This window comes from Pristis pectinata, chromosome 12 (genome assembly GCF_009764475.1).
Source record: "Pristis pectinata isolate sPriPec2 chromosome 12, sPriPec2.1.pri, whole genome shotgun sequence".
Classification (NCBI taxonomy): Eukaryota; Metazoa; Chordata; class Chondrichthyes; order Rhinopristiformes; family Pristidae; genus Pristis; species Pristis pectinata.
The window spans coordinates 23461447-23487571 of NC_067416.1; the positions used below are offsets into that span (position 1 = coordinate 23461447).

The following is a 26125-nucleotide window of genomic DNA, read 5'->3' on the forward strand; positions in this document are numbered from 1 at the left end:
GAACCACTCCTGTATCTAGTGATTCTTGAAAGAACACTACTAATGCCTCCACAATTTCTTTAGCTACCTCTTTCAGAACCCTGGGGTGTAGTCCATCCAGTCCAGGTGACTTATCTACCTTCAAATTTTTTTAGCTTCCCAAACACCTTCTCCTCAATAATAGTGATTCGCTTCTGCCCCCAACTCTCTTGAATTTCTGACATGTTGCTGATGCCTTCCACAGTGAAGACTGATGCAAAATACTTATTCGGTTCATTTGCCATGTCTTTGTTCCGCATTACTATCTCTCCAGCATCATTTTCCAGTGGTCCAATGTCCAGTATTGCCTCTCTTTTACTCTTTATATATATATATATACCTGAAAAAAACTTTTGGTATCCTCTTTTATATTATTGGCTAACTGACCTTCATATTTCATCTTTTCTCCCCTTATTGCTTTTTTAGTTGTCTTCTGTTGTTTTTTAAATGCTTCCCAATCCTCTAGCTTCCCAGTAATTTTTGCAATATTGTATGCCCTCTCTTTTGCTTTTAAACTGTCTTTGACTTCCCTTGTCAGCCACGGTTGCCTCATCCTCCCTTTAGAATGCTGCTTTTTCTTTGGGATGAACTGATCCTGCGTCTTCCAAATTTCTCTCAGAAACTCCTACCATTGCTGCTCTACCGTCATCCCTGCTAGGGTTATCTTCCAATCAACTTTGGCCAGCTCCTCTCTTATGCCTCTGTCGTTACCTTTACTCAACTATAATACCGATACATCTGATTTTAGCTTCTCCTTTTCAAACTGCAGCTTGAATTCTATCATATTATGATCACTGCCTCCTAAGGGTTCCTTTACCTTAAGCTCCCTAATCAAATCTGGCTCATTGCACAGCACCAAATCCAGAATTGCCCTTTGCCCTTGTGGGCTCAACCACAAGCTGCTCTAAAAAGCCTTCTCGTAGGCATTCTACAAATTCCTTCTCTTGGAATCCAGTACCAACCTGATTTTCCCAATCTACCTGCATATTGAAATCTCCCATGAGCACTGTAACATTGCCCTTTTTACATGCCTTTTCTGTCTCCTGTTGTAATTTGTACCTGGCTACTATTTGGAGGCCTGTATGTAATTCCCATAAGGGTCTTTTTACCCTTGCACTTTCTTAACTCTACCCACAAGGATTCTACATCTTCTGATCCTATGTCACTTCTTGCTAAGGATTTGATTTCATTTTTTTACCAACAGAGCCACCCCATCCCCTCTGCCTACCTGCTTATCTTTTCGATAGGATATGTATCCTTGGATGTTTAGCTTCCAGCTATGATCTTTCAACCATGACTCTGTGATGCCCACAACTTTATACCTGCCAATTTCTCACTGCGCCATGAGTTCATCTACCTTATTTCGTATACATCGTGCATTCAGATATAACACCTTCAGTCCTGTATTCACCACCTTTCTTCTCAAATTTGTCTTCATGTTGCCTGAAGTTAAATTCTTATCCCTTTCTAAACTTTCTGTCTTATTCTTTATTCTGGAGACTTCAGTAACCTCTCCTGCACTCTCCTTCCCTTTTATTTTTTCCATACTTTTCCAATCTGTTGAACCCACCCCCTTACTATTTAATGTCGAGCCCTATCCACAGCCCTAGTTATGTGATTCGCCAGGACCCTGGTCCCGGCGTGGTTCAGGTAGAGCCCATCCCATTGGAACAGCTCCCTCCTTCCCCAATACTGGTGCTAGTGTCCCACGAATTCAAATCCACTTCTCCCACACCAATCTTTGAGCCACACATTTAACTCTCTGATCTTATTGACCTGTGCCAATTTGCATGTGGCTCAGGTTGCAATCCAGAGATTACTACCTTTTTGGTTTTACTTTTTAATTTAGTCCCTCCCTGCATAAATTCCCTCATCAGAACCTCTTTCCTTGTTCTACCTGTGTCGTTGGTACCCACATGGACCACGACAACTGGATATTTCCCTTCCCATTCCAAATTCCTCAACAGGTCAGATGAGATGTTCCGAACCCAGGCACCAGGCAGGCAACACAGGCTTCAGGACTCTCGATTCTTGCGACAGAGAATTGTGTCTATTCCCCTGAGTATACTATCCCCAATTACAACTACATTTCTCTTCTCTCCCCCCTCTTGAATGTCTCCCTGAACCACGGTGCCATGGTTTGGTTGCTCATCCTTCCAACAGCCCCCACTCTCATCCACACAGGGAGCAAGAATCTCAGACCTATTGGACAAGCTCAAGGGCTGAGGCTCTTCCAGTACTACCTCTTGTATACCCCTACTTGCCTCACTCGTAATCAGACCCTCTTGTCCCTGACAACAGACCGAATTTGAAGTAGTTAATCTAATGGATGTGACTGCCTCCGACACTTGTTACCTGTGATACAGCGTCCAGGTAACTCTCCCCCTGCCTGATGCATTGCAGTGTTTGAAGTTCAGATTTCAGGTCATCAACTTTACGCCTGAGTTCCTCGAGCAACCAACACTTGTTGCAGATGTGGTCACCAGGAACCACAAAGAGGTCTACCAGTTTTTACTTTTAATATACTTATAGAATCTTTAAAGATTCTCCTTTACCTTATCCGCCAGGGATACCTCATGTTCTCTTTTTGCCCTTATAATTCTCTTCTTAAGTGTACTCTACATCCCCGACCTTTGTTAGACCTGTTCAAAACTCATCCTACTGCTGTATTTTTCTCCTTAAATCTGCTTTTCTCTTCCTCGCATGAGTGTTTATGTTGATGGTACTGTCTTGATTGATGTTGACCAATATAGATGTGTGTCCATGTATATAATCATAAAATATACTATTCCTTTTTTGCTAATTTTTTTAGTGGTCTGAAGAGCCATGTGCAGCTCACCTGAATCAAAGAGATGGATATCAAGCACAGACTCAAGGACAGTTGAAGGAACAACTTTACCAAGAAATTATTCATTACTTTGATAAAGGAAAGGTAAAATGATTTTGTAAAGCTGTATCAATATTTATAATGTAATGGTAAAGACATGGTTTTCAATTGTAATATTTGTATTGTTTGCCCAGTTTGCAGGTTTAATATAATAATTACATATATATGCTGAAAATTCAAAACTCTTGAGGTTCCATTAACTGACATGAGTGGAGGAAATCTAGTATTCATCTTGTCAAATACTCTAAGAGTTTGTGGCTCTGATACAGTAGTCCCAAAACTATATTTGCTGCCTTGATCAGTGCCACATGTATTGGCTATATAGCTTTTAAATATTTGGAACTAGTGCTACCATATTCCATCAAGATGCAAAGAAAGTGCAGATGCTGAATATCTGAAATAAAATCAGAAACACTTAACTAAGCATTTACAGCATTTTTGTTTTTATTTACCATCAAGATTGGATAGATTTTCACTGTTGATATGTATACTCAAGCGATGAAAGACTACAGTCAATGGAAAACACAAGGGATTTCGTGGGAGAAAATGTTAGTAGTAATAAACCAAAAAGGAGAAACATATCCTAGTCCTGGAAGCAGATAATATTCTGTTATTGTTATATACCTTAAGCAGCATGATGCATTTAAATTTAATTCTCTCAGATAACAAGCCTAATCCAGCTCATTTCAGCATTACCCCTCCTAAGGAAAAGGAGACGAATTTCAGGAAAATGAGCCCATTCAAGATTACTTTGGCATTATGGAGCCACAGAGTAATTATAAATTTTCATATTGAAGTGCAATTGTTAATTAATCATATCTGCCAATTGTATAATTATTAAATTGATATTATTTCATTTGGCACCCCATAGATACAAGGTTTCTTATGCTAAGGGCACTTAATGGGGCCTGGTTTCAAGGAGCTAAATTATGCTGATTAAAATGCTCACATTCTTCCCACGCAATATTGAACTGGATCAAAACAGTTTTTTAACTGTCTCATTTTTTGACTTGCCAACACCAACATAATCATAATCACACAATTTCTCATTGATTGCATAATAACATTAATAATTTAAGTGTTAAAAGGTCACATTTTCTATTTTTATATGCACACTACTATAATAAACTTTTTTCAGATTTCTAACATTCATGTGAGATTAATGTGCTTGTTAGTTGTACACTGACTTTGCATATTTTAAATATTGCATTAACCCATCTGTTTCACACATTTAAGAAGTTCCTGATCAGCAGGGCTTTGAGCTATTATGGTTTTATTAGTAATTTTGATTATTACTTTGTTTTCACCACAAGTTTTCCTACCTGTTTCCACACACACCCCAACCTTTCCTATTTCTCTACCATTTATCCTTTTTCCCATCCACACCATGATGAGATTTTCCTTATTCCCCAAGCTTACTTTTTGTACCTCATCCTCACAAATTCAGGTGAAGGAGGAAATACTCAGTCTTTGAACAATTATTTTGTTTTGCATTTAACATTATGAAGTTAATAAGAATACATATCTAAAATTCTGGAGAGCCAGGGACTTAATGAGATTTAGGAACTTATATTAGTTACAAAAAGTACCAATTTATTAATGGGATTAAAATTTAAGAAATCTCCAGTTCATAGTTAATATTCTAGGATTGTAGAAGTAATGGCTGCAGATATTGTGGGTTCATCATTTGTGATATTTCCCAGATTCTTTCCCAGACTTGGGGAATTGCAGAATTAACTTTACTAGGGCTGCTTGATGCCATATTCAATTATTTGGCATCTTGATGTCATGTCCTCGACCTAAACTCCTTATTTGGATCAAAGCTGTAATGAGATAGGAAAACAAGCGTCCATAGTGGAATGCCCACTGAGCAGCTTTGAGCAGGTTATTGGAGAATACATGTTGCTTGATAGCACCCTTGACAGCATCATCCTTTACTTCATTAACTGTTGACAATAGGTTCATTGTATAATTGGTTAGATTAGAGCTGTACTGCTTTTTTTGGAAAATGCCAGATAGCTGTTTGCATTGTTGCTTTACTGGGACAGTTTTGTTGAAAGTGAAGCTAATTCTAGAGCAAATATCTTGCATTACAGCCAGCTTGATGAGATCACATTACAATGTAGTCAGATTTGTTCCACAGAGACTGCTAGCAATTACTCTTGTAAATGATGGCATGTCCAAGACATTCAAGTGAACTCAGAAGTCTAGAACTTCAGGCTAAGCTCTGCCGGCATGTTTTCTCCCTCCATGCCACTACTGGATATTGGATGAAATCCAGTGGCACAGCATGAACTGGCTGAATTTTCCAGCACTTATGCTGGGGAATTTGCCTCTAAGAACCTGTGCCACTTTAGATCTGAGTCAGGGTCATTTGAATAGAGAAGAAGATGGTGAGCAAGAATAAGGTTAGTTACAGTGAGCCTAATATTTTTCATTATTTAGTAATATTTTAAGTGATTGCATTTCTTAAAACTTTTAATACTTTTTAAAGTCTTTAATTGTTTAATTGATATTTGATGAGAAGGAATCAAACAACAATAGCTTTGACAGACAGCAAAATCGAGGGCATGACAATACCAGCCATCAAAGATATTTTCCAGCTATTTGATGGAGCAGTCTCGTTTTTGGCCCATACTCCATGTAGGGTTTTGTTATCTAAATTATGGATCATGTTTCACCAAGCATACAGGAAGTTTGAAGTTAGCAAGCAGCAAGCCATTGTTAGCAAGTTCTCAGATAATATATCTGGTTTTATTAAAAATACAAAGCTAGGTGAAATCATAAGACATACAAATTCTATAAATGATGCCAATGAGCGGCAAGGATTGTGAGTACACTTCCGCCTACAAATGAGCACTTGTCAAATTGGTTAAGGACAGTCAAGAGGCTTATGTTACCCACAGTGAAACATGTATTAGAATCTTTTGTTATGCAAATATGGGATCTGATGTCTGCAATAGGTAACCATTCTAGCCAGCACCATTTCAGGCTACTTTGAGAAAAGTGCAGCCCAATGTAATACCTACAACAGAGAAGGTACAAATCTACATAATTTTGATACCAGGAGGATCAGGGGTGCATCACACATCATTGAAAGACCTTCTGAATTGCCACCACTCGCAGTCAACTTACTTTAAGATGGGCAAGTCCCAATCAATCATCTTTGTGCCTTGATCTCCTAACCTACACCACCAATCTACCAAATGCTCACAATTCCCAAATTCTCAAACCGGTGTGCCAAGATCTTTTGCATTGTCTTGCAAGTCAAGAGTATATGTTAACCATGGTGCTCCACTGCCATAGACGGTGAATTGTAATCGGATTCTTTTAAGTATACAATGACTTTAGAAACAGTGGAGTGCTATTTTCTGGGCAATGAAAATATTAAAATGATAGAATGACATGATCATACCTGGGACGTACAATCTGAATCTTAAATGGCAAAAAGAATTGTTGGAGCATAATGTACTAATTTTTACATGACTTCTAAATGCATTGAGATTAGTACTAATTACTTCATACTGGGTAATTGTAAAGCATTAATATTTTTGCTTTGTATTCCATTTTCTTTCTTGCTTATCAGATGTGGGAGGAGGCCATTTCTTTAGGCAAAGAACTGGCAGAACAATATGAAAATGAATTGTTTGATTACGAGCAACTTAGTGAATTACTGGTAAGACATTAAATAGCAAATCATGCAAAATATTGGTAATTATTTTTTGCTTGTTTGAACTGTTAATCATTTAAATTATTTTGTGCTAATTTTACAGCAAAAACAAGCTCAATTCTATGAGAACATTGTCAGAGTGATACGAGCAAAACCAGATTACTTTGCTGTTGGATATTATGGTCAGGGCTTTCCTTCATTTATTCGGGTAGGAACATGTTCATATTTAATTTTTGACATGCTGGAAAAGATTTTGACTATATTTGAAAAAGAAGGCTTGAATTTAAATATATAGATACTCATTTTACAGAGATGTCAGTAGCCTAACCGCACCTACCTTTCTTAAGAATCAGAAATTTGGAAATATTATGGAAAGAAAATTTGTAGGAAAGAAAATGTATTGTGCTTTGGATAACTAACTGGAGTATAATACCAGGAACCTCAGAAATATTAAAGCATATGTTTAAGCATAAATTATAACTATTTTGCATTATAAACACTTGTAAAGAAGAGTAAAATCATGCTGAAATCCAACTTGTCAAATCTGCTGTGACAGTGAAATAGACACGTTCACTTTTATGATGCTGCTATTGCTGTTAGGTTATCAACAATACCTCAACATTTTTTCTTAAAGGATAATTTTTGAACTAATTCTTAACTTTGGCGCATGTTACAAGTATATCTTAACTGTTATTATTTTTCTTTGCTTTTTATCCACTGATTCTAAGTCAATCACTTACAAAGAGAAGGGCCATGACCGACAAATACAGAGTTGTATTACTAAATTTCTTTTGAGTTTTTTTTTCTTAAAATGTAGAAGTATATACCAAAGAATTGTTTTTATAATTTTGCATAAACTGAAGGAAACATCATTCTAAATTATCTCTAAAATGTAATTTTTGCATCTGATATTTGACAGCACTGTGGGAACCACATACTTCAATATTGCAATTTTCCTTTCATATGCAGTGTTCAGGTTGTTTTGATTTAAAACATGCTAGTTTGCATAATTTTAAGATTGCCTTATTATCTTACATGTGTTCATGAGGTTGGCGATAGTGAATGTTTCAAAGTGCACTGTGCATGACTGAACAAAAATTTGAAAAATCTAGCAAAATAGCACAGGATTATTTGTGGGATTCCCATACATTTCAGATTAAATTTGCTGTTCATATTTACTAGTAGATTTATATTAGTGAATTGGTGATCTCTGTGCATTAATTTTCCAAACTTATTTAATTCCATTAGTTATAAAACAAAACATTACCAGAGAGATCCTTATGACCAGGAACTGAAAAAACATTATTCAATAAAGGTACATGAAAAAAGGGAATGTAGATGATGTTAAAAGCCATTAGGCAATATATTTTTGGCTGAGTTTTAAATCATAAGCCTAATGTAAAGTTTGGAATACCTTCAAGATTAGTTTTAGTACAAAGGATTACTGTAAATTGTGTACATCCTGGTTGTAAATTGTATTAGAAAGTCCAATGCATCCTTAGATCAAACTAGGATCATATGAGAAACAGCAATTGGTTTTGAATACTTAATACTATCATGGCTGAGCTAATTCAGTTGGTGTCTCATTGACATTCAGAAAATATTTTAGATTGCCTTGAGTAGCAATAGCTTTCAATTTGAACATGGGCATCAAAATTTCTGTGCTTATTCACAGGAAGGCACATTAGTAACTCAAAGTCTCATACTCTATAATTACAGGACTGGTTTTTCAATTTATTTAATGAAAATTCTTAATTTTGATTTGTATTTCCATTTGCCATTCCTCAGTTAGGAAATCAGCAAATTTTCATTTCATGAAATGATAGTAAGTCAAAAAGAGCCAAATAATATATTAACTAATTTAGTATTTTTAAAAAACAGCATGCTGAGCAAAAATCAAAGTTGTAAAAATTATACCATCTTTGGTTTAGATACTTGTAAATAATAACAAAGAATTATGTTTTAATTACAATTTTTCACTTTAATGTTGGTACAATAACCTTGAGATATTTGATGTGACAAACTGAAAATCTAAAGTAACATATTCAGAATTTTCTGTAATATTCTTTTAATTTAAACAGATGCTACAAGTCAATTCAAATTGGATGTTTTTCTGGGAAACGTCTGTCAACGTAGTTTATTATAATCATTCTTTTATTCAAACATTGTAGTCATTATAAAAAGTCTTTTATGCATATTTAGCCCTTAGTACATATAGGCTGAATTAATGCATGTCATGCAACATAATCTGTGAGCCCAAGCATACATGTCAACCTGGAAAATTGGAAAAAGCTGATGACAAAAAACAAAACACAGAAGGTTAACTCGTGAAGTAAGCATTCTAATGGTGAAATTATCTGATGCTAATTTATTCAGCTGGTCAGTCAAACAAAATTTTCCAATAGGTGTCTTTTTTTGCTTGGCCTCAATGGTAGGAAATATTTGCCTACAAATGTACAAAGACATGAGCTACTAACTTGAACCTTGCAGAAACCTAATATCCCTAAGATTAAATTCAAAATAAATACGAAACAGTCCTAAAATATTGATTTTCCTTTGTCCTCTTATTCAGTTACCATTTTCAAGATAATATAATTTGGCTCCTTTGCATATACCAGGCAGATGTTAGTTGTGCAACCAACTAACACCTTCACCAATATACCAACTGACACAACTCATGAAGGAGGAGGTACTTTGGCTTGGCATTGAGGAAGAGGAAGCTGGCTATGATGTTTTAAGGTGGAAGAGAAAATGAGAGAAGCCAGGACAAGTATTTTGCTGATTATGCAGGGCAGGACCAGAGGAAGGAAAGATGCAAAACAATTTGTGAGGTTTATTTCAGCTCACCGATTAGCAAGACTAATGGTGAATCCCCTCCTCCTTATTGTAGAATAATATTAGAAAACTCGCAACAATTTTTTTTTCCCAAGGAGAAATGAAGTTTCTGATATACCAAAAAGTAAACAGCAGAGGCCTGTGGATCAAATAGTAAAAAAGAATTGTAGAGATAGTCATAAATTTATTTATATGGAGAAAATCAACAGGCGCAATTGATCAGGGATGGTCAGGCAGATGGTTAGGAAAGAAAGGATTAGAAGGAGATCAGCCAAGTAGATTGTAGGATGTTTGGGTAGGTGATTGGAGTTCGGATCAGAGAGGTGATCAGGAAAGAAATTGAGGACATCAGTGACAAAGTGGGATGAGGATGATCAGTAATGATGGCAAGTTAAAGAAAATTGGGCCATTTAATCAATGCCAAAACAAGTTTGAGCCCTTCAGTTAAGATTTGCTTATATTTTTTTATTGTCCTTGCATGCTCACAAAAGCTCTATGCAGCTGATGTCAGTCGTGTTGTACACCATTTGACATCACTGCATATGCGTGGCAGCACCAGTGCTCTAATGTACCAACTACAATGTGTGCCTTGTAAATGTTTCAGCACCAAGCACACAGCTCCCTATAGCCTGTAGCGACTTCAGGGAGCTGTACAAATAAACAGGCATTTGTAGAATTGCAGTGATGACAGTAGAAATCAATGGCAAGAAACCCAGAAGTAGATGATGATCCTCGTAAACTGTGCTTGTAGAAGGTGGGGCAGCTTTGTCATGGCTATGAGGATTCTGCACGTCAACTGCTCCCAGGGCAGAGTGCATTGGGAAGCATTTCCCTTGGAGTACAGTATCAGTGGAAAATGAGAGCAGGATAGACGCCTAGATGAGAGAGAAGAAAAGGCACATACTATGAGAACATCAATGCAACATCTCTGTGCAGTTAAATATCCTCACTGACTCCAGCCACAGTTCTAACCTCAGACAGGGTGAGGACCACAATAAAAATGGCTGCGCAGGTCATTATGCCCATCAATTTCTGTAAGCAGGAACCTTCTCTTCCATAAGAAATGTAATTGCACCAGGGATAGGTTATACAGCCCCTTAAGTCTGTCCCTCTGTTTAGTAAGATAGTGGCTGTTTTCAGCTCTTCCTGATGCTTGTAATACTCGATTGCCTATAAAAAAATCCATTGACTTCAGTTTTGAATATATCTAAAAACTCAGCATCCATTGACATCTGGGATAGAGAACATCAACTCTCTGAGAAATTTCACTTCATCTCAGTCTTAAGTCTCAGTCGACACATTGCCCTAAGAATTTGATTCCTGGCTCTAGTCTCTCCAATCAGGGAAGTATCTTCACAACATCTATCCTGTCCAGCCACCTCTGAAGGTTTCTTTGAGATTGTCTCAGTTTTCTAAACTCCCGATAACATACGCTCACTCTCTTCAGTATTTCCCACTAGGTGATCACCTTCATCACAGAAATTGAGTTAATACTCAATGTACTGCCTCCAAGGTAAATGTATTCTTTCCTAAGTAAAGAACCAAAATCATCTGCATTTCTTCAAGTATAGCCCCACCAGATCCCAGTACCATTATTTAACAACTTTAGTTCCCATAGTGTCTTCATTTCTTAATAGAATGTGCACTTATATTGAAAAGCTGCTTATAAACTGGCAAGCTTCCTACCTGTCTTAGCCAACCTACTCCTATACCCATGTAAATGCCTGCATTTAACTTTGAGACTCAAGTTTCAGACTTAGCCCATCAGAGCTGACTGAGTATAATCAGGCACTCAATACGGGTGAGGAGAGGATTTGGTTCACTTGCCGAGTGGTGAAATTGGAAGATTCTTCAGAGACAGCGTTGGTGATATCTCTTCAGTGTATTAAGGTACCTGCAGTAAGTAGCCCATGTTTCAGAACTGTACAGAAGGGCAAGGATCACTGCTGCCTGTAGACTAAGCCTTGTGCTAAGTTTGAGGTCTTGATCTTCAAACACTCTTTTTGTCAGATGGCCAGAAGCTGCACTGGTGCACAAGAGGTGAATTTCATTACTGATATCTGCTTTCATTGAGAAACTGCTCCCAAAGTATGGGAAGTTGTCCACTTTTTCCACAGTCTCATTTTTATTATTTAAGGTGCAGGCATTTACTGAAAATTTGTTTTTTGGGATCTCTCAAGTGTTAAAACAATAAGATGTCACATGGCCCACCACACTTATAAAATCTTTTTTTTATATACTATATTAGTTGATGTTTTTATTCACTTGATTTAAGTTTGTTTTCAACTAGTTATTGTACTGAAAGTTACTTAATATTCAGCTCTAACTTTCAGTCTGTCCCAAGCTTTAGTATCAAAAATGGCACATTTGCTTGCATTAAACGCTAGATACAATTTAACTACATACATCTTTAAGCTAACATAAACCACCACAAGTACTGGAATTGTGGAGCAACATCTCATTTTCCCTCTGCACCAAATTCCCGTACTAACCTAATTCTTGACTTTTTCCACACTCTTAAAATTGCACTCTATTTAAATTCAGACTGCACAACCACATTCACTGTTGCATAAGGAAGGTCACTTAATCTTTTTGAAAGAGAGCTGACTATATTTCATTCTCGCTTGATGGAACAAATATATGGCATTGCTTGGATTTCATGTGTTCCATAGTGCAGGGTCACATTGATTAGATGCACTTAATTTGCAGACACCTCATTTCAACCCTGAAGTCAACCCTAACCTAAATCCAATCAAAAGCATTGCACTCCTTCAATTTCTCCAACCAAATGGGTTGCACTTTTCCTGTTTCAGTTTTGAATGTGACTAACACATTGCACCATCCAAGTTTGTTCCATGTACTCTAATAACGGTCATTCTGCAGTAGTCTTCAGTGGCACTTGTATTTAAGACACCATGGCAAATCAAAGGTATTTAATGGACAACAAAGACCATACATGATTGACATCATTTTTGAGTCTTGTGCGCAATTTATTTGAATGAATGTTATGCCTTCATATGAAATTTTAAAGAGCAAATCACTAGAAGAGCCTTGTAGTATCGAGCAAGAATTAGACTCAGATCTTTTGTGGTCTTCTTCATGCTCACCATCATGAAGCCTCATCTCATGAGGTGAAAGTGAATGCCCTTGAAATCAAGACGGCATTTGATTAAGTTAGCATCGAGGAGCTTGCATAAAACTTGTCAATGGAGTCATAGGAAACTCTCTACTAACAAGAGTTATATGACGCCCAACAGAAATGATTGCAGCTGTTGGCCGTCAATCTACTTCTTCAGGAGGCTAAAGAAATTTTACATGTCCGCACTGACCCTCACCAACTTTTATAGATGCACAGTAGAAAGCATCCTATCTGGCAGCTGCTCTGCCCAAGACTGCAAGAAACTGCAGAGAGTTGTGGACACAGCTCAGCACATCACGGAAACCAGCCTCCCCTCCATGGACTCTGTCCACACTTCTTGCTCCCTCAGTAAAGCAGCCGACATAATTAAAGACCCCCACCCATCCCAGACGTTCTCTCTTCTCCCCCTCCTATCAGGCAGAAGATACAAAAGCCTGAAAGCATGTACCACCAGGGTCAAGGACAGCTTCTATCCCACTGTTATAAGATTATTGAACAGACCTCTTGTATGATTAGCTGGACTCTTGACCTCACAATCTACTTCATCATGGCCTTGCATCTTATTGTCTGCCTGCACTGCACTTTCTCTGTAACAGTAACACTATATTCTGTTACTGCTTTTCCCTTGTACGACCTCAAAGTACTGACATGATGAAATGATCTGTGTGGTTGCCATGCAAAACAAAGTTTTTCACTGTACCTCGGTACATGTGACAATTATAAACCGATATATCAGTTTACCACTCAATCATTCTCAGCCCCAGGGTATTTATACAGAACTTCCTCAGGTCAGTGTTCTAGCCTCAACCATCTTCAGCTACTTTATAAATGACGTTCTGAAATGTAGAGATTTTTGCTGAAGATTGCACAATGTTCAGTTCTATTCATGACTCCTCAGAAAATAAAACAGCTTGTGCCTCCTTACAGCAAGACAACATTCATGTACAGGCTGATGAGTGGCAAGCAAGTTTCATGCCAGGCAATGGCCTCTATCCTTCAAAATTCAGTGACATTTTAATCAATGATTCCCCTGTTATTAACATTTTGGGAGTTACCATCGACCAAAGAGGATGAGTGCATAGGAAAATCACCACTTGCCAGTTCCTTTTCGAGTCACAAACATTCCAGCATTGCTGTTCCGTCCTTGTTACTGGGTTTTTTCTCCATGAACTCGCTACTATTGTACTGTGGTAGTACCTTCACCAGATGGACTGCAGTGGTTCATGTCCATTTTCTGAAGCACATTTCAGTATGGGCAGTAGATACGAGTCTTCTCAGCATATTTGACAAGTTGCACTCTTGTAAAGGAAAACCTTGATTTGATCACAAACATGAGGTCTTTTAACGTCCTCCTCCCTTTGCTTCTGTGTGTGTGCGTCTGTGTGTGTGTGTTGGAAGGCCTCCAAGCTTCCTTCAGAAACCAAATATCCTACATTAAATATTTCCCAAGGCCAACCTTGCACTATTGTTAATCTTTAGAGACTGCTGTCTTTCATGTAGTCTCAACCTTTCATCTTGGATTTGCAGATTAGTTTTAAGTGGTGTAGGCTCACATTAACTGATGTCACAAGTCAGTTCAAAGACAAAAAGCCAACAAGCAGCATGGTACATGCCAATTATATGCAATAATTATGTAAATGAGCTGGCAGCTTAAATTTGCTGTGTTGCCTCCATTGGAAGCAATGTGCTTATCGCACATGGCAGTTCTTGCACACAAGACTATCCAAGTTAAAGTTCAGTAACTGTATCAGTACAATTTGGTTGGCATTTTTCAAGCAAACATCAGCACTTTTTTGAGTAGTTATCTGCAGATTTAGATTTTCCATGTGATTCCAGACATCCCAAAGTTTTCTTTTTGTTGATTGCACTCCGAAGTTACACACCTCATTGAAACCAGCATGAACTTGGAAGTGCAGCTAGAATATCAGCTTCTGATTAGAGTGGTTGCAGCAGGGAAGGAGATCATTCAGCCCATCAAATTCGTATCGGCTCTATGTAAGAGTAATGCAGCTACCCGCACTCATCCCACCTAGAGCCCAGGAAATACTTTATTTTCAGATACTTACCCAGCTCCTATTTGAACGCTACAATTGAATCGGCCGCCCCTGTTGTCTGATAGTGTATTCCAGGTGCCAAGCACTCATTGTGTAAAAATAAATTTCTTTGTGTCACTTGTGGTTCACCTGCCAGTCATATGAATTCTGTGTCAGGTGGTTCTTAAGTCCACTGCAAATGTGAATAGTTTCTTTGGATCTACGAAGCCTGTAGCCTTCGTGAAAACCTTTACATTTTCCTGCACTATGGCCCCAGTATTGGATATACTCCAGGTGTAGCTGAACCAGTATTTTATAGGTGTTTGAACAACCTTGATCTAGTCAGAAATGTTATCCAATTCCTACTCCAGCCACTTTGTGAAATTGTTCACCTCTCTTTCATTGCTTTTTTTTAATAACCACAACCTCTCAAAATTAGAGCATGGCACAAAGCACTGATCATTATGCACATGGGGTAGAACTACTTCAGATGAACAGTTAAATGCACATATCTAAAATTTCCAAGATATGCCATTCCACCTTTGGTTCATGAAAGCAACACCTCCCCATTAGTTTGAACTGAATGTCATGAATTTGTTCTTTTGCAATGATTGATGCAGACCAAACTTGCTTCAATAAAGTCATGACCATTCTACTGCAAATGCACAAAATGTGCAGAATATTTATTACTGCTAATCAGCCTCTCTGGCACTTATAATTAATTATTACAAATACCTCAGAGGTTTCATTGTTATTGGAATTTTAAAAAATGTAATAATTTTTCTACTTGGCATTGAATTCATGCTTCTAATTTACGCTTCCTTTCCCTCCTTATGCTGTTTATTTCAATATACCTTAATCCGATTGTTTAAGAATAAACAATCGCTTGACCAGTTTATTCATGTCCCTGATGTCCCAGTCCTGTTGCCTTCATGCAGCATCAAAAGCTCACAATTGTCGGAGAAAAACAAGAATGCAATTCCCAAAAGAAAACCTAATTTATGCAGATACTGATGCATGCCCCTTAGCACCAAACTTTGACCCAATCTCTGTAAATGCAACAAAGGTTCAACTAGTTCCCCTCCACCAACACTCATCCGCCTGGCTGAACTTGTTTTTACCCTGAACAATTTCTTTTTTGACTCACCTCACAAATCAAAGGCCCGAACTATACCTGTCTTTTCGTTAGGTTCGTGGAACAGTCTGTGTTTCAAACCTTCTCCGGTACCACTCCCCAACTCTTTCTCCATTACATTGATGACTGCATTGGTGCTGCTTCTTGCACCCATGTGGAAGTCATCAATTTTTATTACCCTCGCCACTAATTTCCACCCTGCTCTCAAATTCACGTGGACCATTTCTGACACTTCTCTCCCTTTTGTATATCTGTCTGATCCATCTCAGTAGACAAACTATCCACTGATACAAAGCCACTGACTCCCACAGCTACTTAAACTACACCTCTTCCCACCCTGCCTCTTGTAAAAATGCTATCCCTTTCTCCCAGTTTCTCTGTCTCTGCCTCATCTGTTCTCAAGATGAAGCCTTCCATTCCAGGAATTTGAAATGTCCTTTTTCAGGAAGCACAGCTTCCTTTCTGCTGTGGTTGATGGAGCCCGCACTCCCATCTCCTCTATTTCTTGTACTTCTGCTCTCACCTTACCTCCCTCCAGACTGAACAGAGATAGAGTTCCGCTGGCCTTCACCTTCACCCTCTGAGCCTCTGCCTCCAGCATATCATCCTTCGTCACTTCCACCAGCTGCAACGAGATCTTTACCATTACCACCAGCTGCATCTTTCCCTCCCTATCCCTTTCCGCCTTCCACAGGAACCACTCCCTATGTGATTCCTTGGTCTCCTCAACCATCCCCACCCACCCCTTCCTGACCTCTGGTACTTTCTGCTGCAATCGCAGGAGGTGAAACACTTATTAGAACATTACAGCACAGTACAGGCCCTTCAGCCCACGATGTTGTGCTGAGATTATGCTGCTCTAAGATCTATCTAACCCTTCCCTTCCACATAGCCCTCCATTTCTTTATCATTCATGTGGCTATCTAAGAGTCTCTTAAATGTCCCTAATGTATCTGCCCCCACAACCTCTGCAGGCAGTGTATTCCACGCACGCACCACTCTAGAGTGTAAAAAACTTACCCCTGACATCCCTCCATACCTTCCTCCAATCACCTTAAAATTATGTCCCCTCGTGTTAGCTATTGTCACCCTGGGAAAAAGGGCCTCCTCCTCCTTCACCACCATCCAGACCTAAGCAGTCCTGCCAGCTGAATCACGTGCACCTCCTACAATCTTGTCTACTGCATTTGATGCTCCTGATGTGACCACCTCTACATCGCTGTGATCAAGTGCAGTCTGGGTGACTGTTTTGCAGAACACCCACACACTGTCCACAATGGCCATCTTGAGCACTCAGTTGTATGCCATTTAAATTCGTCTTCCCTTTCCCACACTGACCTGTCCATCCTCAACCTTCTCCACTGCCAGGGTGAGGCCCAATGCAAACTAGAGGAAAAACACCTCATATTCCACCTGGGTAGTCTACAACCCAATGGCATGAATATTGAGTTTACCAATTTTAGGTAACCTTCCCCTTTGGTGCTTTTCCCCCTTCTCATTCCCCCCTCCCCTTCTCTCTCTCCCTTTCTGACCCTTCTCTGGTCATCCCATTTTTGTCCCCATTCCCACCTCCATCTCCCCCTTCACCCATCTTTGACCCCCCCCCTTCCAGGTTGCATCCACCTCTTACACTACTAGTTCACCCACAGACTCCCCTCCTACCCTATGTGGTTCTGGTTTCATCTGCCATTCACCTCTCCACTGATGGCTCCATTTACCACCTCCTTATTAGATTCCAGCACTGTGTTCCTGCTTATCACCCTCCAGCAGCTGTCTCCAACCTTTACTCCCCTCCTCCCACCTTACTCCATCTGTGTTATGTATGTACAGAGCAAGAACGACAAGGTGCAGTGGAATAAACGTCTTTACTGATTCATATTAATCAAAATACAGAAATTGAGCAACTTACAATTGTAGATTCACAAGAAGGTCTGCAGAGACCTAAGAGCAAGTGAGTCCCCAAAGTCCTGTGCCAAAAGTGAAGTTGCATGCAGCAAAGAGCGTCACCGGTGCGTGCATGCATTTGGGTGCACGCATGCATACTGCCACATTCGCGCCATCGATCCGCTGGACAATCGACCGACTGGCGTGTGGATTTGCCACGTTCACTGTATGGTTCAGCCATACAGTTCATCCCTCCCCCCCAAAGGAGGGAACTGCTTTGTCCCAGGACAAGTCGTGCTTTTTGGACAGGAGGTTCTCATGTGTCTTTTCATTACAGACTCCAATAATCAATGTGTGGATAAGCATGGCTTTTTTGAATTTGTTCAGTTGGATGTCTTTGTATTTGCATTCCAGAACAGCCAGAGTTAATCTTGTGATGAAATCATCTACGTTCTCATCAGGGGTATGTCGCAACTGCGAGAACCTGAAGTGTGCTGTAAAGACATTGTCCTGCATCCTCCAAACGTTGTCTAAAGCCTCAAACGCGCTGGCCAATTCAGCTTTGTTCTATAAAGTGCAGAGCATTGAAGTATTTCTGCCCAAGTTCTCCCAAGTGCACGTGAAGCAGCTCGGGTTTGGTAGCTTTCTCCAGCTTTATCATTGGTGTTAAAACTGGTAGAAGTTCGATGTAGTCCTGGAAGGTTTTCTTCCATTGTAGCCAAGGTTCTGGGGTTAGTTTTGCCACAGTTGTGCCCCAAACTGGATGGGGTGCTTGAAGTAGAGAGGCCATTCTTGTTTTGATCCTTGTCACCAATTGTTACATGTGTATGAAGCAAGAACAACAATGGTGTGGTAGAATAAACGTCTTTACTGATTTATATTAATCAAAATACAGAAACTGAGCAACTTACAATTGTAGATCCATGAGAAGGTCTGTGGAGACCTAAAAGCGCACGAGTCCCCAAAGTCCTGCACCAAAAGTGAAGTTGTGCGCATCAGGGAGTGCTATTGCTCCACTGAGCGATCGGCCAGCCAGTGCGTGCATGCATACAGGTGCATGCATGTGTACTGCCACATTTGTGTCATCGATCCACTGGACAATCGACTAGCACGCACACAGGTGCATGCATGAGCATTCGCTGCATTTGCCGTGTTCTTCGTACAGTTCATCCATACAGTTCAATCTGCCTCTTTTTTTGTCTTTGTCTGCCTCCATCTATCATCCACCTGCCACTGTTTTCCAACTCCACCCCCCCTCCCCTCCCCCAACCTGGCGCAATCTTTCACTCCTCAGTGCAGCAATTATCTTGGGCTTGTGTCTCACCACTCACCCTCTCCTTATACTGGCCATTTCCCCTCTCCATGCTCAGTCCTGATGCAGGGTTTTCAACCTGAAACATTGACAATTCCTTTACCCCCACAGATGCTTCTTGACCCGCTGAGTTCCTCCAGCAGATTCCAGTATCTGCAGTCTTTTGTGTCTCCATCTGTGGATGCTTAGATTTGCATATTTCTTCAGGTCACATGTTGCTACTTACTGACATTATTCCTTTTTCATATCCCTCTTTAAATTGTGTCTATTCCTCTAGATAATTGACCCCTACCTTTACATTTTCGCTTGCACTTTCCCATGTTTCCTGCAAACATTACATATTCGCAAACTATCTTTGCCATCAGAAAAATACTCACACTACTTAAATGGCTCCTTAATTACTTGCAAACTGTCAGTGGAGCATCACTGCAGGGTGATGCATTCTTGTGACAGAGACTTTTTATTTACAGCAAATCAAATTATATTTTGAAAACCACATGTGTTCAAATTGTTAGGTTAGAAATTAGGAGGAAATTGAAGCAGCCCTTTTGCAATCAAGCACTCTGTGTCATTATTTCTGCCTAATTTTATACTAAGAAATTGATTAAGCACATTTTAGATACGACCGTTATGGAGAAAATTGATTGCCATTGTTATTAATCTAAGTTTTATTTAAATTAAGCTCTTGGATGTGATAAGATTCATTTGGCATCTAAGGGACTTGCTACAGTCTCATGGTTGTTTGTACATTGAGAAAACAATTTGAATGTTGCTTGCTTTTCTTGTTTAGGAAAATTTTTGTTCATAATTGTATTGAACACCCAAAAGAAGTAACTGTAATATTAAACTACTGACACTGTAGTGCTGAAAGTGAAAGTTGTGATATTCTCCCTGTGCAATACCACTATTTCTTTTGTCAGCACACCCTTTTCCCCTAAATGCAGTAAGTATATTCCTCCTAAATTTAATTGCTTTAGCTGATTTTGTTAATTACATTTAATTAGGTAATTAATGTAAGGATAATCTAAATCATGTTGATATTTAGCATGTCATGCAGTATGAAATCTATTAAATTTAGAAGATTTAAACTAAATCCAATAAGTATGTTCACATTCAGTTCTGGTTGCTTTAGAAATTAGTCATTGGAACTTATCAAAACTTAGTCATAGGGTCATACAGCATGAAATAGGCCCTCTGAATCTGTGCCAACCATCAAGCAACCATTTACAGTAATCCCAGTTTTATTCTCCCCTTATTTCCCTAAACCCCCCTTGGATTCTACCACTCACATACACAAGGGCCGACTTAGAAAGGCCAACTACCCCACCAACCCACATGTCTTTGGGATGTGGGAGGAAATCGGAGCACCTGGAGGTAATCCACAGGGTCACAGGGAAAATGTGCAAATCTCACACAGCACCACAGGTCAGGATCGAACCTGGACCACTGGAGCTGTGAGGCAACTACTATCTGCACCACTGTGCTACCCCTATCGCCACTTAGATTAATGACAACGGCAATCAAGTTGTTGGCTTCCATAGAATGAATTGCTAATTACAATATAGATAAATGACTTGGATAAAGGAACTAGAAGTATGGTTACTAAATTTGATGATCACACTAGAAAGGTTACAGTGGTTGGTAGGTAGGTTAAGTGAGTGAAGATAGATCAGATAATGGTCTATAAGGTGTAAAAATGTGAAGATGTCTATTTTGACAGGAAAAACAAAAAAAGAACATCTTACCTAAATAGTCAGAGATTGCAAAACCTTAAGATACAGAAGGACCTGGGTGTCCTAGTGCATGATTCACAAAAGGCTAGCATGCAAGTACACTAAATAAGTAAGAAAGCTAACAACATGTAATTGTTTAGTAAGATAAGCCATGTGCAGGCTTAAAGGCTGAATAGCCTACTCCTATTCCTAATCTAATTTTAAATTTACAAATAAAACAAATTTCATATGTTTCATCATAATTACCAGAATAAGTTATCCAAGCGTCACATTACAAATATGTCATTAAGCAAGCCAGAAATTTGATTGCATAACTTTTTTTTAGCATTTTGTGTTTGAAAAATAGTATAACTGGAAGTAAGTTGTATTTTTAACCACCTCTGAATTAAATCTTCCTATTGGGAAATTTGACCTAGCACTTCCTAAGTCACCTAATCTCACCATGATTTTGGCACAGATATCAATTTTCAGGTGATCATAGGCAATATTGCCAATATTACCTATTTTAGTGCTCTTCCAGAAAAAAATATCATGCTAATCCCGCTTCACCAGGCTGGGCATCTTGAAGAAAGATAAACTACTTATTTCATCCCCTTGGCCACCCTACCCCAGTCTATCCCTTGATTTCCTCCCACTTTAAACAACTTCTTCCCCAAACAACTGCATATTGTGCTGCTCCTGATTCTACCCAGCTCTTGATTCCCCTCCCTGAAAATGACTGCGTAGCATCCTCATCACTCCTTTCCAGATGCTTGCCTGACTTCTTCCCTCCACCTTTGACTACAAGTAGTATGTCCAGCTCCTTCCCTCCCTCCCCTTTACCAAGCAGCAGCATTTTTGATTCCTTCCTCCAAAGCAAGAAGACACCATCAGTGCACTGCCAATGCCTTTAAGAGGCATATTCCCTGTCCTCCTCCTCCACTGGGCCTAGCCACAGAAGAGGAGAGGATAGCAGAATGTTGATCAAGAAATTGTTCAACATCCGGAAACTTCTGATCCAAGCCTCAGTCAGAGGTAAATTTTGATGCAGTGGGACAACAACTGAAATGATAATTTTTCCATTACATTACCACCATTCCTTTAGGTGCACTGGAATTTTTAGGCAGTAGACTTTCTATTGTGATCTTTAAATCTCCATGTTTAAAATGTCATGGTTTATATTACCAATCATTTACTCTGTCAATTTATTGGATTGACCTTTACAGAGATGTTAAGTGAACTAGAATAAATCAAATCAATACAACTGTTCAAGACCTTTGTAAAGCATGAGTTCCCATTGTGTAAAGGTTAAAACAGATTTGGGCTTCTCCTAGATTTTAAATTGAAAACAAAAAGAATATTCTTCCTCTTTCACCCTGCATTCAATAAGTGGCATATGTTATCTCCGAGAGATGTTATTGAGTAATATGTGAATATATTAAGAAATTTTACATTTCCTCTTGGATTTCCTGGTACATCAAGTAGAAATCTGCAACCATTTGTAAGGATCACCAAAGAGAGAACAAATAATTAGTATATGAAACCTGAGCATGTATTTTATTGTTATAGTTTTTAACATTTAATATATTTGAACATTTAAAATGTTTTATTTGATATTTTTGCATCCAAATAGCCTCTTTTTCAATATTCTGTACATAAGTGGAAAATCTATCTGGAGTAAAACCAGCATAAAATTGATTGAAAGTGTGCTTTGCATCCTGATACTTTTGCATGTATGATTTTAAAAAAAAACATTTGAGCCATTGGTCACAACAACATGCTTCTGCTGATGTGTAGGCAACAGGCAAATGCTGAACTGCAATCTTCCAGTCCTGGGAGGGTGACATATTGGCTAGCAACCACTTTAAATCAGCAGACAGCTTGGATCTTGAGGTGCCCCTAAGTAGGCTGGCAAAAGGTAGGAGAATTTGAGGAACCCAGGAAAAAGTTTTTCCTGGACTATTGGGAGCAGTCCCATGAATTTCTTTGTAATGAAGGAGAACATTTTCAATGTCTGACTATTGAATTAACCTTCCACACTAACTCTGAAGTAGATGAGAGTAAATCGAATCCACAGATATACCGCGGCCCCCCCCCCCCCCCCCCCCCATGAAGCCAGAATTCCCATTGTGATGATTAATTTTTCTCCTGACTTTTGCTTTTGTGGAAGTCACATCTGACATCTCTCATTGTCATCAATTACAGTTTCCATGCTTACTTTGCCTCTCACTCGATTCAGGCAGGTGGGTTTTCAGTTTGTCCTGAAAATCACTTTAAACTACACTTGGGCTTCTGTGTATGCGCAAGGTGCCTACTAGACTATTAGCTGAGGAATGGATGTCATTGATTTTAAAATGCCCTCTAATACTTCCACCAAATCGAAGACGACTCTTTTACTTTTAAATAGCGCTGCCAGGAGGAGTGTTATTAAAGGACCAAAATCTTCTCACCACTCTCTCTGTGACTCCACGGTTCTTTCATCCATCCCCACCTATCCTTTCCCTTCCCCAGGTACTTTCCCCTTCAACTGTAGGAGGTGTAACACCTCAACCTGCATTTCCTCTCTCACCACCATCCAGGGCCCTAAAAAGCCCTTCCAGGTGAGGCAGAGATGCACATGCAGCCTATTTGACCTTGTTTGTTACATTCAGTGTTCTCGATGTGCCCTCTCCACATTGGTGAAACCAAGCGGTGACCACTTTGCTGAGCACCTGCATTCTGTCCACCATGGCTACCTGAAGATCCCACATGCTAGCCATTTTAATCCAGACCAATCCCATTCCCCCACTTATTTCCTTGTCACCTGTTCTCTCACATGCCCATCAGCTCCACCTTGAGGTGGCAATAGTTCTTCTTCATCAGTACTGTGCAACAGTAATACTGCAGAACAATTTACTAAACTGAGCAGCTTCAAAGCTCTATAATTTTTGTTTTCTAAAATATTTTTCCTAGAACAAGATGTTCATTTACAGAGGAAAAGAGTATGAGCGACGTGAAGATTTCGAAGCAAGACTTTTCACCATTTTTCCCAATGCGGAAAAAATGAAGACAACATCTCCTCCAAGTGATGATATTAAAAATTCTTCTGGGCAGTGTATCCTTATTTTTTGCTAGGATGTGTATGTTTTGGAGAGAATATATTACTTTTCTGAACAAAGAATTTTATTTTAAGGGGTGACCTTAGTGAAACATATAAGATCCTAAGATGGCATGTCAGGATAGATATGGATGTTTTCACCAGTGGGAGAGATCCTTTGTCCCCTTGTTTCAGAATAACAGCTGGTCATTTAAAACAAAGGTGCCTGGAAATTTCGTCTCACGGAGGGTAGTGAATCTCCAGAATTCTACATCCCAGGGAATGGTGGAGGCTGAGTCACGAGAAGCATTTAAAGGGGAGGTAGATACATTTTTCAAGGATCAAGGAATTGTAGGCCATGGGGAACTGGTACAGCAGAGGAGTTGAGACCTACAATAGATCAGCCATGATCATATTGAATGTTAGGATCAGTGATCTACCCCTATTTCTATTTTCTTTTGTTCTTATGGGTGCTCTATTTTGAAGGTTTTTGTTTAATGTGTTCAACAAAACTACATGCTGATGGTTATATCATCTTCTTGGCATGGATTGTCCTGGATCTGGGCTGCTGCATGAAGTTGCTGTTCCCTGACTCTCACAGCTAGCATTAAGTTGTTTTTGGATATAAAGAGCTGGATAAGCTCCATATCGAACAGGCAGAGCAGACTACCAGGCATCAAGAATGCCCTGAAAGCCTTCTGACAACTCACTATTGTGAAAGTCTTTAATTTGTTCTAAATGTCTTTGATACGTATATAAATAATCATTAGACATAAATATCCAAAAAAAATTAAAATTATTAGAAAAATGGTGTAAAGCTGAAGGGCCGAATGCAGTTCACAGCACCTCTGCTCAATATGTCTGTGCTCTGCTGTTGCAATGGTGACTTGGGAGGTTAGATCTACCAGCATCTGAACTCAAGTTCGTCTCTGATATCCATGTTTAAACAGATTGGCATAAAAATTACAGGCAAGCTGAAGAAAGAGCAGGAAATAGCCAGTTCTTCTCTTTGGAACTGCTGGCCAAAAGTATAATCCATCACATTCTTGTTGGATGATTTTGCGTATTGGCTCCACTATCCTTCTGCTTCACATGTAATTCATGAGCTCAAGTTGCTTCATCTGGAACCATTGGGAGTAACGTAATTGTTGACAAAATCACGTCATCCTAGTTTTTATGTAACGCAAAATAATTGATACAGCTCAAATTTAAAAGAGTAAAATTTGCATTTCTATGGCTGAGTGATTACTGCCGCATCAGTGAAATTTTCACCAATCAATTTTGCTTTACTAAAATCCTGATGACAGCACTATTATGTTCAAATGGTGTTGTTCCAAACATCATAACATGACAACTTGTTCAACTTTTTGCATTTTTTTTACAACACAGCAATCCTTAATCTAACTGAAAGCATATTTGTGTCAAAAAATAATTTCAGGTGGATTAAGTAACAAACAGTCGCTTCAATTAAAAACAAATGTGACATCTATATTTTGACTGTATTGGGGCTGTCTCCTGCACTCATGCAGAATTTTGTAGTTTCATTACTTTTGTTGCCAATTTCTGCCCTGCCCTCATCTTCACATGGTTAATCTCTGTCTCTTCCCTTCCTTTTCTGGATCTCTCTGTCTTCTCTGAGGAGATAGGCTGGCTATTAACATACATTACCAGCCTACCAACTCCTACAACTACCTCAACTAATCTTCATCTCACCCTGCCTCCTGGAAGGACTCTTTTCCATTCTCCTAGTTCCTCTGTCTCCATTGTATTTGCTCCAATGATAAGACTTTATGTATAGGTGCCTCTAAAATGTCTTCTTTCTTTCTGAACTGCTGCTTCCCCACTACCACTTTTAACAAAGCCTTTGACCGTATCTCATCCATTTGCTTGGCTCTGCTCTGATCCCTTCTCCTCCCGGACAGAACAAAGAGTTCCTCTGGTCTTCACCTTCCACCCAACCAGCCTCCACATTCAACAGATTAATTTCTGCCACCTTCAAAGAGATTCCACCACCAGACACATCTTCCCCTCTCCTCCACCTTTTAGCATTTTGCAGGGACCTTTCCCTTCCTAATTCCCTGGCCCACTCTTCTGTTCCTACCAGCCATTCCCCTTCTTACAATACTTTCCCTTGCAACTGCAGGCAATGCAACACTGGCCCTTTCACTCTTTCCTTCACACTATCCAGGGACCCAAACAGTCTTTCCAGGTGAAGTAGTGATTCACTTGCACTTCTTCCAATCTAGTGCAATGCATTCAGTGTTCACAATGTGGTCTTCTCTGCATTGGAGAAACCAAACGTAGACTGCGTGATTGCTTTGTGGAACACTAGTGTTCAGTCCACAGGGATGACACTGAGCTTTTCATTGCATTCAGTTCCCCATCCCACTCCCACTGTGACCTATCAGTCTATGGCCTCCTGTG

General features: G+C 39.3%; 1 protein-coding gene across 1 annotated transcript in view; it reads left to right on the forward strand.

The window, feature by feature from the left end:
- dock1 (dedicator of cytokinesis 1) overlaps positions 1 to 26125 on the forward strand; it is a 432222-nt gene that overhangs the window by 344563 nt on the left and 61534 nt on the right. The window contains exons 38-41 of the mRNA XM_052026984.1: positions 2831 to 2950; positions 6492 to 6581; positions 6679 to 6783; positions 23578 to 23719. Of these exons, the coding sequence (XP_051882944.1) occupies positions 2831 to 2950; positions 6492 to 6581; positions 6679 to 6783; positions 23578 to 23719 (457 nt within the window). The remainder of the gene's footprint in view (positions 1 to 2830; positions 2951 to 6491; positions 6582 to 6678; positions 6784 to 23577; positions 23720 to 26125) is intronic.